This window comes from Schistocerca serialis, chromosome 1 (genome assembly GCF_023864345.2).
Source record: "Schistocerca serialis cubense isolate TAMUIC-IGC-003099 chromosome 1, iqSchSeri2.2, whole genome shotgun sequence".
Classification (NCBI taxonomy): Eukaryota; Metazoa; Arthropoda; class Insecta; order Orthoptera; family Acrididae; genus Schistocerca; species Schistocerca serialis.
Window position 1 is genome coordinate 952,983,925 of NC_064638.1, and position 12,178 is coordinate 952,996,102.

General features: G+C 43.3%; 1 protein-coding gene across 1 annotated transcript in view; it reads right to left on the reverse strand.

Moving 5' to 3' along the window:
• Positions 1 to 1,251: 1,251 nt before the first annotated feature.
• The window catches only part of LOC126451152 (WAS/WASL-interacting protein family member 3-like), a 183,123-nt gene continuing 172,196 nt past the window's right edge, over positions 1,252 to 12,178 (reverse strand). Inside the window, exon 3 of the mRNA XM_050091031.1 lies at positions 1,252 to 1,440. Coding sequence (XP_049946988.1) covers positions 1,252 to 1,440 — 189 coding nt within the window. The remainder of the gene's footprint in view (positions 1,441 to 12,178) is intronic.

Consider the following 12,178-nt stretch of genomic DNA (forward strand, 5'->3'; position numbering starts at 1 on the left):
GACAAATAGTTGCTAATTTCCCCACCCCTGTGACCAAAATAGACAGGATCAATTTTAAAATATGTTTGCTCCTGGAAGGCAATTACATGCAATCTTTTCAAAAATTTCAAGTATAAATATAGAAATAATACACAGATTATCAACACTAGAAGCAGCCAATCTCAAGGGGAAACTACTATTGTGTCTACACGAATCTAAACACTAGCGTATCTAAAACATAAGAATTCAGTTCTTACGGTTTTGGAGGCCAGAGTAATGAATAATTTATGCAAACGTTCAATGTGAGCGTGAATTAGCAACGCCCAATTGAATTATGATATTAATTTGCCATTTCAGTTTTCAGTTACTACTAATGGCATTAAAATAACACCGGAATACCAAAGACGTATAAATTTAGGTTTCAGCCCCGCCGGTAAGGAAGTCCAATCATTCTCGACTCCAGGCGAGATATCATGACGGCGCCACACAACAGACTACTGCGGCTGTAATCTAAGAAGCCACATTTACAAAAGACTAAGACTGGCCATAAGCAAGCGAGAAAAGGACGGATCAAATCCAATTACAGACATACAAAACAACAGATTTATCAGGCTTTTGTGGATACCTAAGAAAATCCAGGCCGGGAGAGGACACATGCGATTGAAAGCAAGTCACACCACTAGGAGCCAGTAGTGACAAGTACACAAACGCAGCAAACATTAGATTAAAGCACTCAAATTCACTCTTGCCATTTAAAAAACAGTATAAGATAAAACAACCAGAGCTCCGCTAAAAAAGCATCATACATGGTACAGATTTAAATCTGCATTAACAGTAACCACCACTCTTTAGGTTATCCAATATTCTTTAACTGCTAAACATAACGTCACTCATGTTACCTTCCTATCCAATTTATAACTGCTATTTAATTTATTCACAGGATAGTCACGCGTTAACGAGGACTGTCATTATTTCAACAAATTAACACAATGGCGGCAGGCAGCTCTCCACCGTAGTTTAGCACATCGAGTTCAGTTTAAATGGCTAACAAAACTGCCAGCAGCAGCACGAGGTCACATTAGAGATTCCAAACACATAGGGCTTACAAGGTGAGACAATATATCAGAAATACGTTGCACATGCAACACTACGCTCTCACCACGGTCACTTGAGAAAAGAACCAGCCATTAGCAACTGTCGAGGGAATAAAATGTCGTCCTGTAGAACGCACTAGTAGCTTGACAGGAAAACGCGGCAGGCCCCGCTGCACGTCTACAACTTAGCCGTGGCGGAACGGCCCGCAAGAACACGTCTCAGGTTCTTGTTGCACACGCTGCTAACTTGTGGTGAAGCCATCTCGGACGTTGTAGCACGCAGCAGACGTCTGTTGTCCGTTCCTAACTGCCCGCGGCTCGGAGCCACACCTCCCAGCTGCGCGAGAGCGGCCAGCAGGCGGCACAGCTGCCCAGACCTGACGCTCAGCAGAAGGTAGCACAAATGTGCGAATCGCCGGCAAGCCACACGCCTCCGTTTGTAACAAACCCAGCGAGGAATAGCATTTTAAAACAATCTCTATAACAGCGCAAGATATGACTCTGTGTAGAACGCTAATGGAACGAGAATGCTGATTTGTACTAACATGTCAAGCGTGTCAGTATTGGTATTCCTTTTGTCATGGTACCTTCCGTTTACAGGTAATAAAAGGTGAACATTAATAAAACCGACAAACTGCAGGGACGGATTCCAGACTGGAAATCGAGGGAAATAGGTTTTATGAACTTGTGTCCGGAAATGGACGGTGTGCTTGCAGCGACAACAAAAATGGTTCAAATCGCTCTGAGCACTATGGGACTTAACATCTGAGGTCATCAGTCCCCTAGAACTTAGAACTACTTAAACCTAACTAACCTAAGGATATCACACACATCCATGCCCGAGGCAGGATTCGAACCTGCGACCGTAGCAGTCGCGCGGATCCGGACTACAGCGCCTAGAACCGCATGGCCACCGCGGCCGGCGCAACGACAACAAATCCTCCCTGAACACAGTACAGAGTTACATCGCGTCCACGTCACAACAGATGTTCAAAGTGGTCTCCACGGGACGCAACACACGCGTTCGCACGTAGCATCATGGATTGCTGCACTCTATCTGAAGTATCGACCTCTCTCTGAATAGCGTCACAGACGTCGTGAACACGTCGTTGAAGGTTCCGTGCGTAGGAAGGGGTTCACCGTACACAACGCTTTTCAGTTGAACCCAGAAGTAAGAATCGAGGTGATCTAGAAGACCACGCTACAGGGCTCCAGCGTCCTTTCCAACTTCCGGGAAACATGTTGTTGAAGTGTCGCCGAACTGTAAAGCGGAAGTGAAGCGGTGCTCCATCACGCAGGAAACACATGGTCTGTCATATTTGCAAAGGCACATTCTCAAGCAGCCCGGACAGGGTATTCCGCTCGAAGTCCAGGTGCGTTTCTCCAACGAGGCGCTCTGATATAATAATCGGTCAAAGTAGGTTGTCACTAGAATCTCTTCCCACACATTGATGCTGAATTGTTGTTGATGCGACGCCTCAACCATTCGCTGAGGACTGTCTGTAGCCCACAGATGACTGTAATGCAATGTGATGACGCCAGTTCTGGTAAAGGTTGCTATGTCTGTAAAGAGGCCTGATGACTGAAATCCCACAATTGTGACTGACTGGTGGAAAAACCATCGACAAAATATTTCCCATGGACGGAAACCGACTGATGATAATGTTTGTGCTCGCTGCATTTGATAGGGACAGTAGAGCTTGTCATGCAGTATAGGCATAATCGTACTTTCGATTGCACCAAGTTGGCGGGCCATTTGCCTGGAGCTTATATTGAGGTTTGTCTCAATCTCCAGAAGAACGCGTGCCTCCAAATCTAGCGTATGCACAGTCAGCCACCTCCTGCACACTGGTCTTTCCGAAAGGACCCACGATCACACAAAAGCCCAAAAAGGGTTTGAAATGTTGTGTAATGTCGTTGGTGCCTGTGAGGATACATATTATCATATAGCCGTGCTGCCTCTCGACTGCTCCGCCGTACACTAAACCACCTCGACTTTTCCCGACATGAATACCGGACCACTCTACTGCTTACAGTACTATGCGTCAATCACGCACGCTGCAACACACCAGGAACAGACGGCACCTGGTCAGCGGATCTTTCAATCGTCAACACCATCTACCGTGGCAATAATGCATATCCGAACACATGTTCGTAGGACTTTTTTTTCCTCCATTTCAAGTCAGGAATCAGTCCCTGCTGTTTGTAAGTTTTATACAGGGTGCAGAAAAATGGTGTCCCGAAATTTTAATCCTGGATAGCTGACGCCACGGGGAACCAAAATTACTAATGTTGTGTATGCTCACAACGCACAATTTTTAAACCACGGAAACTTGGTGCCACACGCTCCGATTAGCCACGGGTTTGCCCTGTTGCCAGATGCTCTGAACAACGAATGACCGCGAATGCTTTGCCTACCGCAAATCGCGATGTATCGATGTATCCAACGTGGCCAGCACGCTCGGTGGTAGTGCGCCGGCTTTCCACCCTGGGGGCCTGGAGGCGAATTTGCCGGAGTCCCGACACATCCATTGTAGTTTCACGATAAGGCGCACCGGGAACAAACCCGTCAACAGCTGTCAGTTCGCGTACAGAATGTCTTTCACAAATTGTGTCAGCCCCGACAAGGGCCTTTTTTGTAGCTAGGACTTGGTTTACTTAAAGCAGGTGCTCGAACTGGCGACCCTCTGACGCGACACAAGCTTGGTAACATCGAAAGGTGTTTTGCCGAACTCTTCCTGGCATTTCCCTCAAGTAATTGGCGGCATGCAGAATGCGATCCATCAATTCCTCTTCGTTTCTAGGTGGTTTTCGTCAGAGTGGGTGAACTAGAACCTCGAAGAATACCCACAGGAAAAGGTCCGGTGGCATGCGTTCTGGTGATCGCGGTGGTCGTGTCCTACGTAGTGTTGCCAACTTAGTGAATTTTCCACTAAAACTGATGGTTTCTACCGTCCTTTTTGTGGCGAAATATTGCTTCTAGTGGCAGGTGGATTTTATAGTGGTTTAGTCGAATTCAGTTTCAGTTACTCAAAATGCGATCTCTCAACCACTAAGCCATATAGAAGTCGAAGAAATGTGCGTAATAGGCACACAACATTTATAGTAAGTCTGACTGAAGAAATAAATAACAGGTTACCAGAAAATTTGACGCTGATGAAAAAAATTTCCAGAGTAAGTGTTGAACAAGCACTTAATCATAAGAAAGAAAATCTAATTGACATAATGGTTCAGTTCAATAAAAGTGTAGAATTTATAGCAAGAGTGGATGATCAGTGGCGACAAAGTATTGTTGCATTTGAAAGATGCTCAAGGGGAATCCAGATTTGAGGAATTACCGACGTTTGCGATTGCTCTGCTAATACTGCCTCATTCCAGTGCCGATGTTGAGAGGCTATTTATCAGTATGAATGTACTGAAAAACAAGCAGAGGAATAGAATGAAGTTAAGTCTTTCAACTACTATATTAAGAATACGCTCTTGTTTGAGACTGGAAGGAAAATGCTGCAACGAATTTGAAATTTCAATTAACGTTGCAAAACAAACCGGTACCTAAAAATCATATCAATCTGAAACTGACGAAGATGGTGATGCAGACAAAAATTATTCATCTGAAGAAGACGAATTCGTTTAAATAATTAGCTGTTGTTATAGAACTTTTTGTATGTTCCTGACCTTGACTTGATGATTGATTTATTGTATGTTCATACTTTGATTGTAAATATTATATTACTTAATAATGAAGGAAACTAATTACTAATATACTTATTGTTTCCTTTCATTATAATTAAAATATTTTTAGTGCAAATTTTAGCGATTGTGAGAGTAGGGGTATTTTTGTTAGTGGTTTTCTGGTGGTTTTTGCTCTTGAAACAGGTGGAGAGCTCTCTTTAATGGTTGGCAACAGTGGTCCTAGAAGCACCTCTGTCAATTACCAGGCCGCCGAAGATTTCATTTAAATATCCGCGCACAACCAGTGGCGCATACAGAAAAACCTCAAGGAGGGGGCGCTAAAGATATCTTGAGCAACCTTTTTACTTTTACCTTAAGAAAAAATCATTTAAGTCACATGCAAAGTTTAAGAAAGCTTTATTTAAGCTAATTATACACACATACATGACAATGCCATCTTATGATATAAAAAAGTTACAATTGTGGTTCTCTCCCTTAAATAATGATTTCTATGCGCCTGTTCTTCCATGCAAATTGATTAATTGTGTCGTCAATAGGACAATCAATGTCTTGGTGAGTGTTCAACAGAGCTAAGCCATTATATCGCTGCTCCTTGCCGGCCAAAGTGGCCGTGCGGTTCTAGGCGCTGCAGTCTGGAACCACGAGACCGCTACGGTCGCAGGTTCGAATCCTGCCTCGGGCATGGATGTGTGTGATGTCCTTAGGTTAGTTAGGTTTAACTAGTTCTAAGTTCTAGGGGACTAATGACCTCAGAAGTTGAGTCCCATAATGCTCAGAGCCATTTGAACCATTCGCTGCTCCTTCATTGTCGACCTCAGCCATGTCCTTGTACGCAGCAACGTTGAAAAACTTCTTTCTACTGTAGCAATAGATGCAGGTATACAAGTAAATATTTTGTACAGCGTGTGCAAAGAAGGACTGTCAGATGTAGCACAAACAGACAACACTCGTATAACAGAATCACGATCATTAAGGGCGTTTATGCTGGTTTGCTTGTATTGAAGAATCTCTCCCATTAGTCGCTTTTTAATCACTCTTCAAAGAATGGTAGTTCAGTTAAGCACTGATGCAGTTTATGTGCCAGATCATTACCGTCATATTTCAGTATTTGTGAGAGCAAAAGTATGTTGAATTTTACATGATAAATATTTCCTTCTGCAAAACTTTCATATCTGTAGTAACATGGTCCAGTGTTGAAATAAAAACAGTTCTTTTCCAATATGTCATAACATCATCATTATGATCGCAGTTTTCCCTTTCTCTTTGTCTGTCTGTAAGAGGAGGAACACTCATCTCCAAGTCTAAATCTCCCATAACTGCCTTCGCCTCTTCAAAAATACGAGCAAAGTGGCTATCAGCATTAGTTCTCATGCCGTTGTACACCTTGAGCGTCGAATTTAATTTTGCTTTTGCCATTGCGATGTCCAAGACATAGTCTTATAAGATTTTTCTGACTCGATATATTAGCTCACAATGTCACTCAGTGTAAACGGAGTGATAATGAACTCGCAATTGGAGAGAGCTCGAAGGAGAATGTTGGCTTTGGCAGCCGTTGTTCTATCCCTCCGACACTGTATTTTTTTAAGAACTTTGCAACCTGTTCCGAGATCAGCTGCTAATTGAATTACAGTATCATGACGCTCAAACCATCTCGTTTGACACTGTGACTGCAGCGAGTGTTTTAGGTGACTCTTCAATGTTGGGAACCGCTTGCTGGACGCTGTAAAGAACTATACTACTTCTTCAATAGTACCCATTGAATTTCTCACACTTGTGACCTTGCAACTGCGAGAGACAACGAGGTTGAGGTGATGACTTCGAACCGGTACTACTTGCGCGTTGATCGCTTTCTCTCTTACTGTAACCACGGCTCCTTTTAATTCTGACATATTAATTGAGCAACTATCACAGCCTATACCCATACAGTTCTCCATTGACAGAGAAATGCTTTTCATTCTCCTTAGAATCATAGCACCTAATACTTCACCACTAAAGCTACGCTCTTCATCTTGACTCTCTTGAGGTTCATCGTCAATGTTTCCACTACAATCATTGTCTTTGTGGATGTCAAAGAAACCCAAAAATCTTTCGTGTAATTTGCCGTCGCCATCAACATATTTTGTAGCTAAACTGAGTTGGGCGATGTGCGAAATGCCCGTAGTCTCATCGAAGATTATGCTGCAGTAACGAGAATGTTTGATTTCCTTCAGTATTCTCGATAACATCACTGTTCCACAGCATCAAGTAAGTTCGTTACACGTTGTTTTACTTATGTAAGTGGCGTTCACTTTAGGGCCTCAAGGTGATGTTTTAGTTCCAGTCTACAGCGTCAGTTCTCAATCTTAGAAGAGCTCTAAATTTTCCCTCGTTACTCGCTGTACTTTCACGATCATTTTGGTTTTCTAACAGATTCCGATCATCTCTATGCCCCAGCAGAGGAACATTTTGCTTTCCATGAAATATGATTGTTTTTATTATAGGTAAAAGTTCGCGGTTGTCTCGTGTCATCAAAAATAATTTTATATCTGTTGACGCTTGAACGTGGTACTTGAGTGAGAGTGGGTCTGAAGATCACCATCTTAGTCAGTAAGTCTGGCAAACTTTGTTACTGGTTCAGTCACAAATTTCTTGGCGATAATGTATTTCTTTCCTCCAACCATTTTATTATTCACAAAAACTGAACAGTTAATGCAAAGAATTCCCTTTTTAACTTGTGAGAACACCAGGCATGGATACTATTCAAAGCGATTATCGTGCACTTGTCTGCGTTCAACCCCTCTCCTCTTGTTGTGTTCGGAAGTAGGAAAGATACGCGCATCAAAAATAGTTTTGCATCACCTCGGTTCCGAGAGTTTCGGAACCTGTATTGAAAATTGGAATAGAGATCAACATAAACATCATTTCCGCCCTTGTTATTACTCATGAAAACCACTCATTGCATGTTGTACCACCATAGAGCGAGACCTTCAGAGGTGTTGGTCCAGATTGCTGTACACACCGGTACCTCTGCTACCCAGTAGCAAGTCCTAATGCGTTGATGCATGTCTGTATTTGTCGTGGCATACTATCCGCAAGTTCATCAAGGTACTCTTGGTCCAGATTGTCCCACTCCTCAACTGCGATTCGGTGTAGACCCCTCAGAGTGGTTGGTGGGTCACGTCGTCGATAAACAGCCCTTTTCTACCTGTGCCAGGCATGTTCGATAGGGTCCATGTCTGGAGAACATGCTGGCCTCTCCAGTCGACCGATGTCGTTATCCTGAAGGGAGCCATTCACAAGATGTGCACGATAGGAGCGCTAATTGTCGTCCATGAAGACGAATGCCTCGCCAATATGATGCCGATATGGTTGCACTATCGGTCGGAGGATGGCATTCACGTATCGTACAGCCGTTACGGCGCCTTCCATGACCACCATCGACGTATGTTGGCCCCACATAATGCCACCCCAAAACATCAGGGAACCTCCACCTTTCTGCACTCGCTGGACGGTGTGTCTAAGGCGTTCAGCCTGACCGGATTCCCTCTAGACACGTCTCCAACGATTGTCTGGTTGAAGGCATATGCGACACTCATCGGTGAATAGAACGTGATTCCAATCCTGAGCGGTCCATTCGGCATGTTGTTGGGCCCATATGCACCGCGCATCACACTGCCTATCCTGCACTGTTTGAGTCGTAACACGACGTCCTGTGGCTGTACGAAAAGCACTATTGAACATGATGGCGTTGCTGTCAGTTTTCCACCGAGCCATAATCCGTAGGTAGCGGTCACCCACTGCAGTAGTATCCTTTGGGCAGCCTAAGCGAGGCAAGTCATCGACAGTTCCTGTTTCTCTGTATCTCCTCCATGCCCGAACAACATCGCTTTGGCTCATTCCGAGACGCCTGGACACTTCCCTTGTTGAGAGCCCTTCCTGGCACAAAGTAACAATGCGAACGCGATCGAACCGCGGTATTGACCGTCTAGGCATGGTTGAACTACAGACAAGACGAGCCGTGTACCTCCTTCCTGGTGGAATGACTGGAACTGGTCGGCTGTCGGACCCCCTCCGTCTAATAGGCGCTGCTCATGCATGGTTGTTTATATCTTTGAGCGGGCTTAGTAACATATCTGAACAGTCAAAAGGACTGTGTCGGTGATACAATATCCACAGTCAACGTCTATCTTCAGGATTTCTGGGAACCGGGCTGACGCAAAACTTTTTTTGACGTGTGTATAATCTTTTCCAGGTTTCCTTGGAGCTGTGAGAAGCTTGTGTTTTATATCATCAGTAATATTTCCTGACACTAATATATCCGTATAATCGCCAATATTCGTGGGATTCAAGGAATCAGTAAATGAACTTTGTTGTGGAAGTTTCGACGAAGTGCATGGCTCTGCCTGTACATCTGGTGGTGTTTTTGCGGCTGAAAGGTAACCAGAATCTTCAGATGTTTCTACATTTCTTTTTCTAATTACATATTGATTCACTTTATTATATTGTTACGACGTAGATGAATTACATGCCAATTAATCACGAATAAACACTTTATTCGCTTAGAAAAATGCAACACTAGTACACTTAGCACTAAAACACACACGATCACACGCCACGTATTTCTAATCTCACTAATTATAACACTTGGTGAAGTCCGTTGTAACAGCCAATAATCGCAGTTGTTCACTTTTTATCGCTTCCAAGTTATCGCGACAATTGTAGCTTTCAAACTGACTACCTGGCAGCGACTCTACTTTCCTTATCTATGTGACTCCGTTGTTTCGAGAACATCCGCTGCCAGAATGTTTGCTTCCAGACTTTTCTGGAGTGTGAGCAAATACCTACTGTGAAGCGACAAGGTACTATGTACGTTCCGACGTATAAGGACGAGTTTCCAATGATGACGTCATTCGGCAGTTCATGTGTGTTGTAACACCTTAATGAGCCCCAAAACCCAATTAGGAAAGACCATCATGATGTAAAGTAGGGAAAAGTTATCCTGAAAGGTACGACATCTTTGCCGATGATATAAGACCAGAAAATCTTGATAAACACCATCACGAAGCATTACATAGTGTGTTTTGGTTGAAAAGAAGAAGAAAGAAAAGTCATCTTCAGTTATTTGCCAAACATCTAAGTGATAATTGCAAATTAATACCATGAAAGTTAAGTCCAAAGAAATGTCGGTCAGAGATAACTTTTATGTCGAAGAGAGTTGTAAACGCAACGAAGAAATTCAATGCGTCTACAATATTCATTCACGGAACAAGTAAGTTGCTTGCTAGCTATCGTCCTATCAAGTCATACGAGAGCACGTCTTGCCATGGTTGGGGGAATGGAGTGCGACAACGTTGTTTTATTTTCAAGAGTCGATGTTGCGTGACGTAGACGCACGGTTTTTTTTAAACTGATATCCTGACTAGAGACTTGAACCGAGATAGTATTCTGACTGGGTATACCGAATTGTTGGACTTTATTAACGGAAGTAGGCAACATTGGACTCAACATTCATATAAGTGAACTTATAGAAAGGAATGGACAAAGTTTCAAAAGACTATAATACACGTTTAGTCTCGAGTAGGAGACATTAACACGAATACATGAAGAATATACAATTACGCCGTGGGCTAAAGCTGTCGTAATTGTCACGATACTTGAAACTAACAGAACTGCCAGTGCTAATTAACCGTGTGTGCGTGTGGCGTGATGTTTATAAAGTATTTAGCGAAAAGGAACAATAAAATTGTTCATCAAAAGTGGAAATTCAACGTGTCGCCTCCACCATTCTATGAATATTTGGTAATTGCTCATCAAAAGTTAATGAACAGTGACAATTTAACTTAGAAGTAAATTCGTGGACTGTTAGTTGTGACAAGGAAGGTTTGGACATACATAATATTACGACGCAAGATAATTAAGACACTGTTAAAGAGAATCTATGGATCTTGCGTCATATAGAGCGAACAATTTTACTTAGCAACGAACAAACAACGACCAATACGATCTGCAATTGAACTTTTTCCTCGCTTCTGGTGATGTGGACGATGCGCATGAGGGAATATTCATCAATTACTGCACTAAAGTGTTAATCGGGCACATAATAATTCGACTTCAACCATAAGAGACAATCAGAGTGCGCAGTTCGCATTAATAAGGAAACTCTGCGGACTCGCAATCAAACTTTAATCATTACGCCAGAAACGATTTCTTAAGAGCTTTTTCAGTTCTTGTCTCTAGTTAACCTATGGAGACATCCATCATCGCGCACCGCGTCTCGACTCCACCGACCGAGCTGTAGCAGTAACAGCACCACGGCGTCAATAACACCAGCACGTGGCGGAGAGGGGACGTCTCAGTGAGGAACTTTTATTGTCGATTCTGTTCCTTTCTAGTGCATTCGTTGGAAAGTATATATAGTAACAATGCATTTTAGTAATGTTCTCGAAAGTCACTATTACCGGAGATATACGTATCAACAGTTTCCCATTCCTAATTCGTATTACGGGTTAGATATAGGGAAATATTGTTAGGTTATTAGTAAAACTATGTTCTAGAGCGAAGCTTACGTGTGAATGCCTCTGACGTGAGGTGGAGACAAACAGCAAGACCTAATCGACATGTGTGCGTATCACTTTGCGAGGGATGTTTGTATCTATGAACCGACAACCATAGCGCTGCCCGTCAACCGACGAACGGCAACAGGGCAATCCCACGGCCGATTGCACCCGTAGGTTAAAATAAGTGCTTTGCCGACCTACACAACATCAGTAAGTTTGGTTCCCACTGACATCAGCTATCCAGGGTCAAAATTTCGTGACTCAAATTTTCTCCACCCGTATATATATGACGTGTGTGTGTGGGGGGGGGGGGGCTGTATGTGTGAGTGTGTGGGGAGGGAGAGAGAGAGAGAGAGAGAGAGAGAGAGACAGAAAGGGAAGGGAAGGGGGGAAGAGAGTATACATTCGCAGCAAGAAAAGTGAAACTAGTCGACAAACGGTAATTGCCTTTGGTTTGTCACTGAATAATGCACGTGAAATGTTGCAATTTACATGAAAAATATAATGGAACTTACTGCCAACAATAGTTACTTGATATTTAAAGGTATCCTATACTATTTCAATATGATTTCCATAGAATCAGTTCTTTAGCTCTGTGTGTGTGTGTGTGTGTGTGTGTGTGTGTGTGTGTGTGTGTGTGTGTATGTGTGTGAGTGTGTGTGTGTGGGTGTGGGTGTTGGTGTGTGTGTGGGTGGGTGGGTGGGTGTGGGTGTGTATGCGTGCGTGTGTGTGCGTGCTTACCTGTTAATATCAGTAAATAGCTGGCGACCCGCCCCGGATTCGCACCGGTAGCGGAAGAGTTGGCTAGCTTAGTGGTAATAAACTAAATACCCAAATTTTCCTCCTGTTTCCATCTGTCTATTACTCCAAACCGTA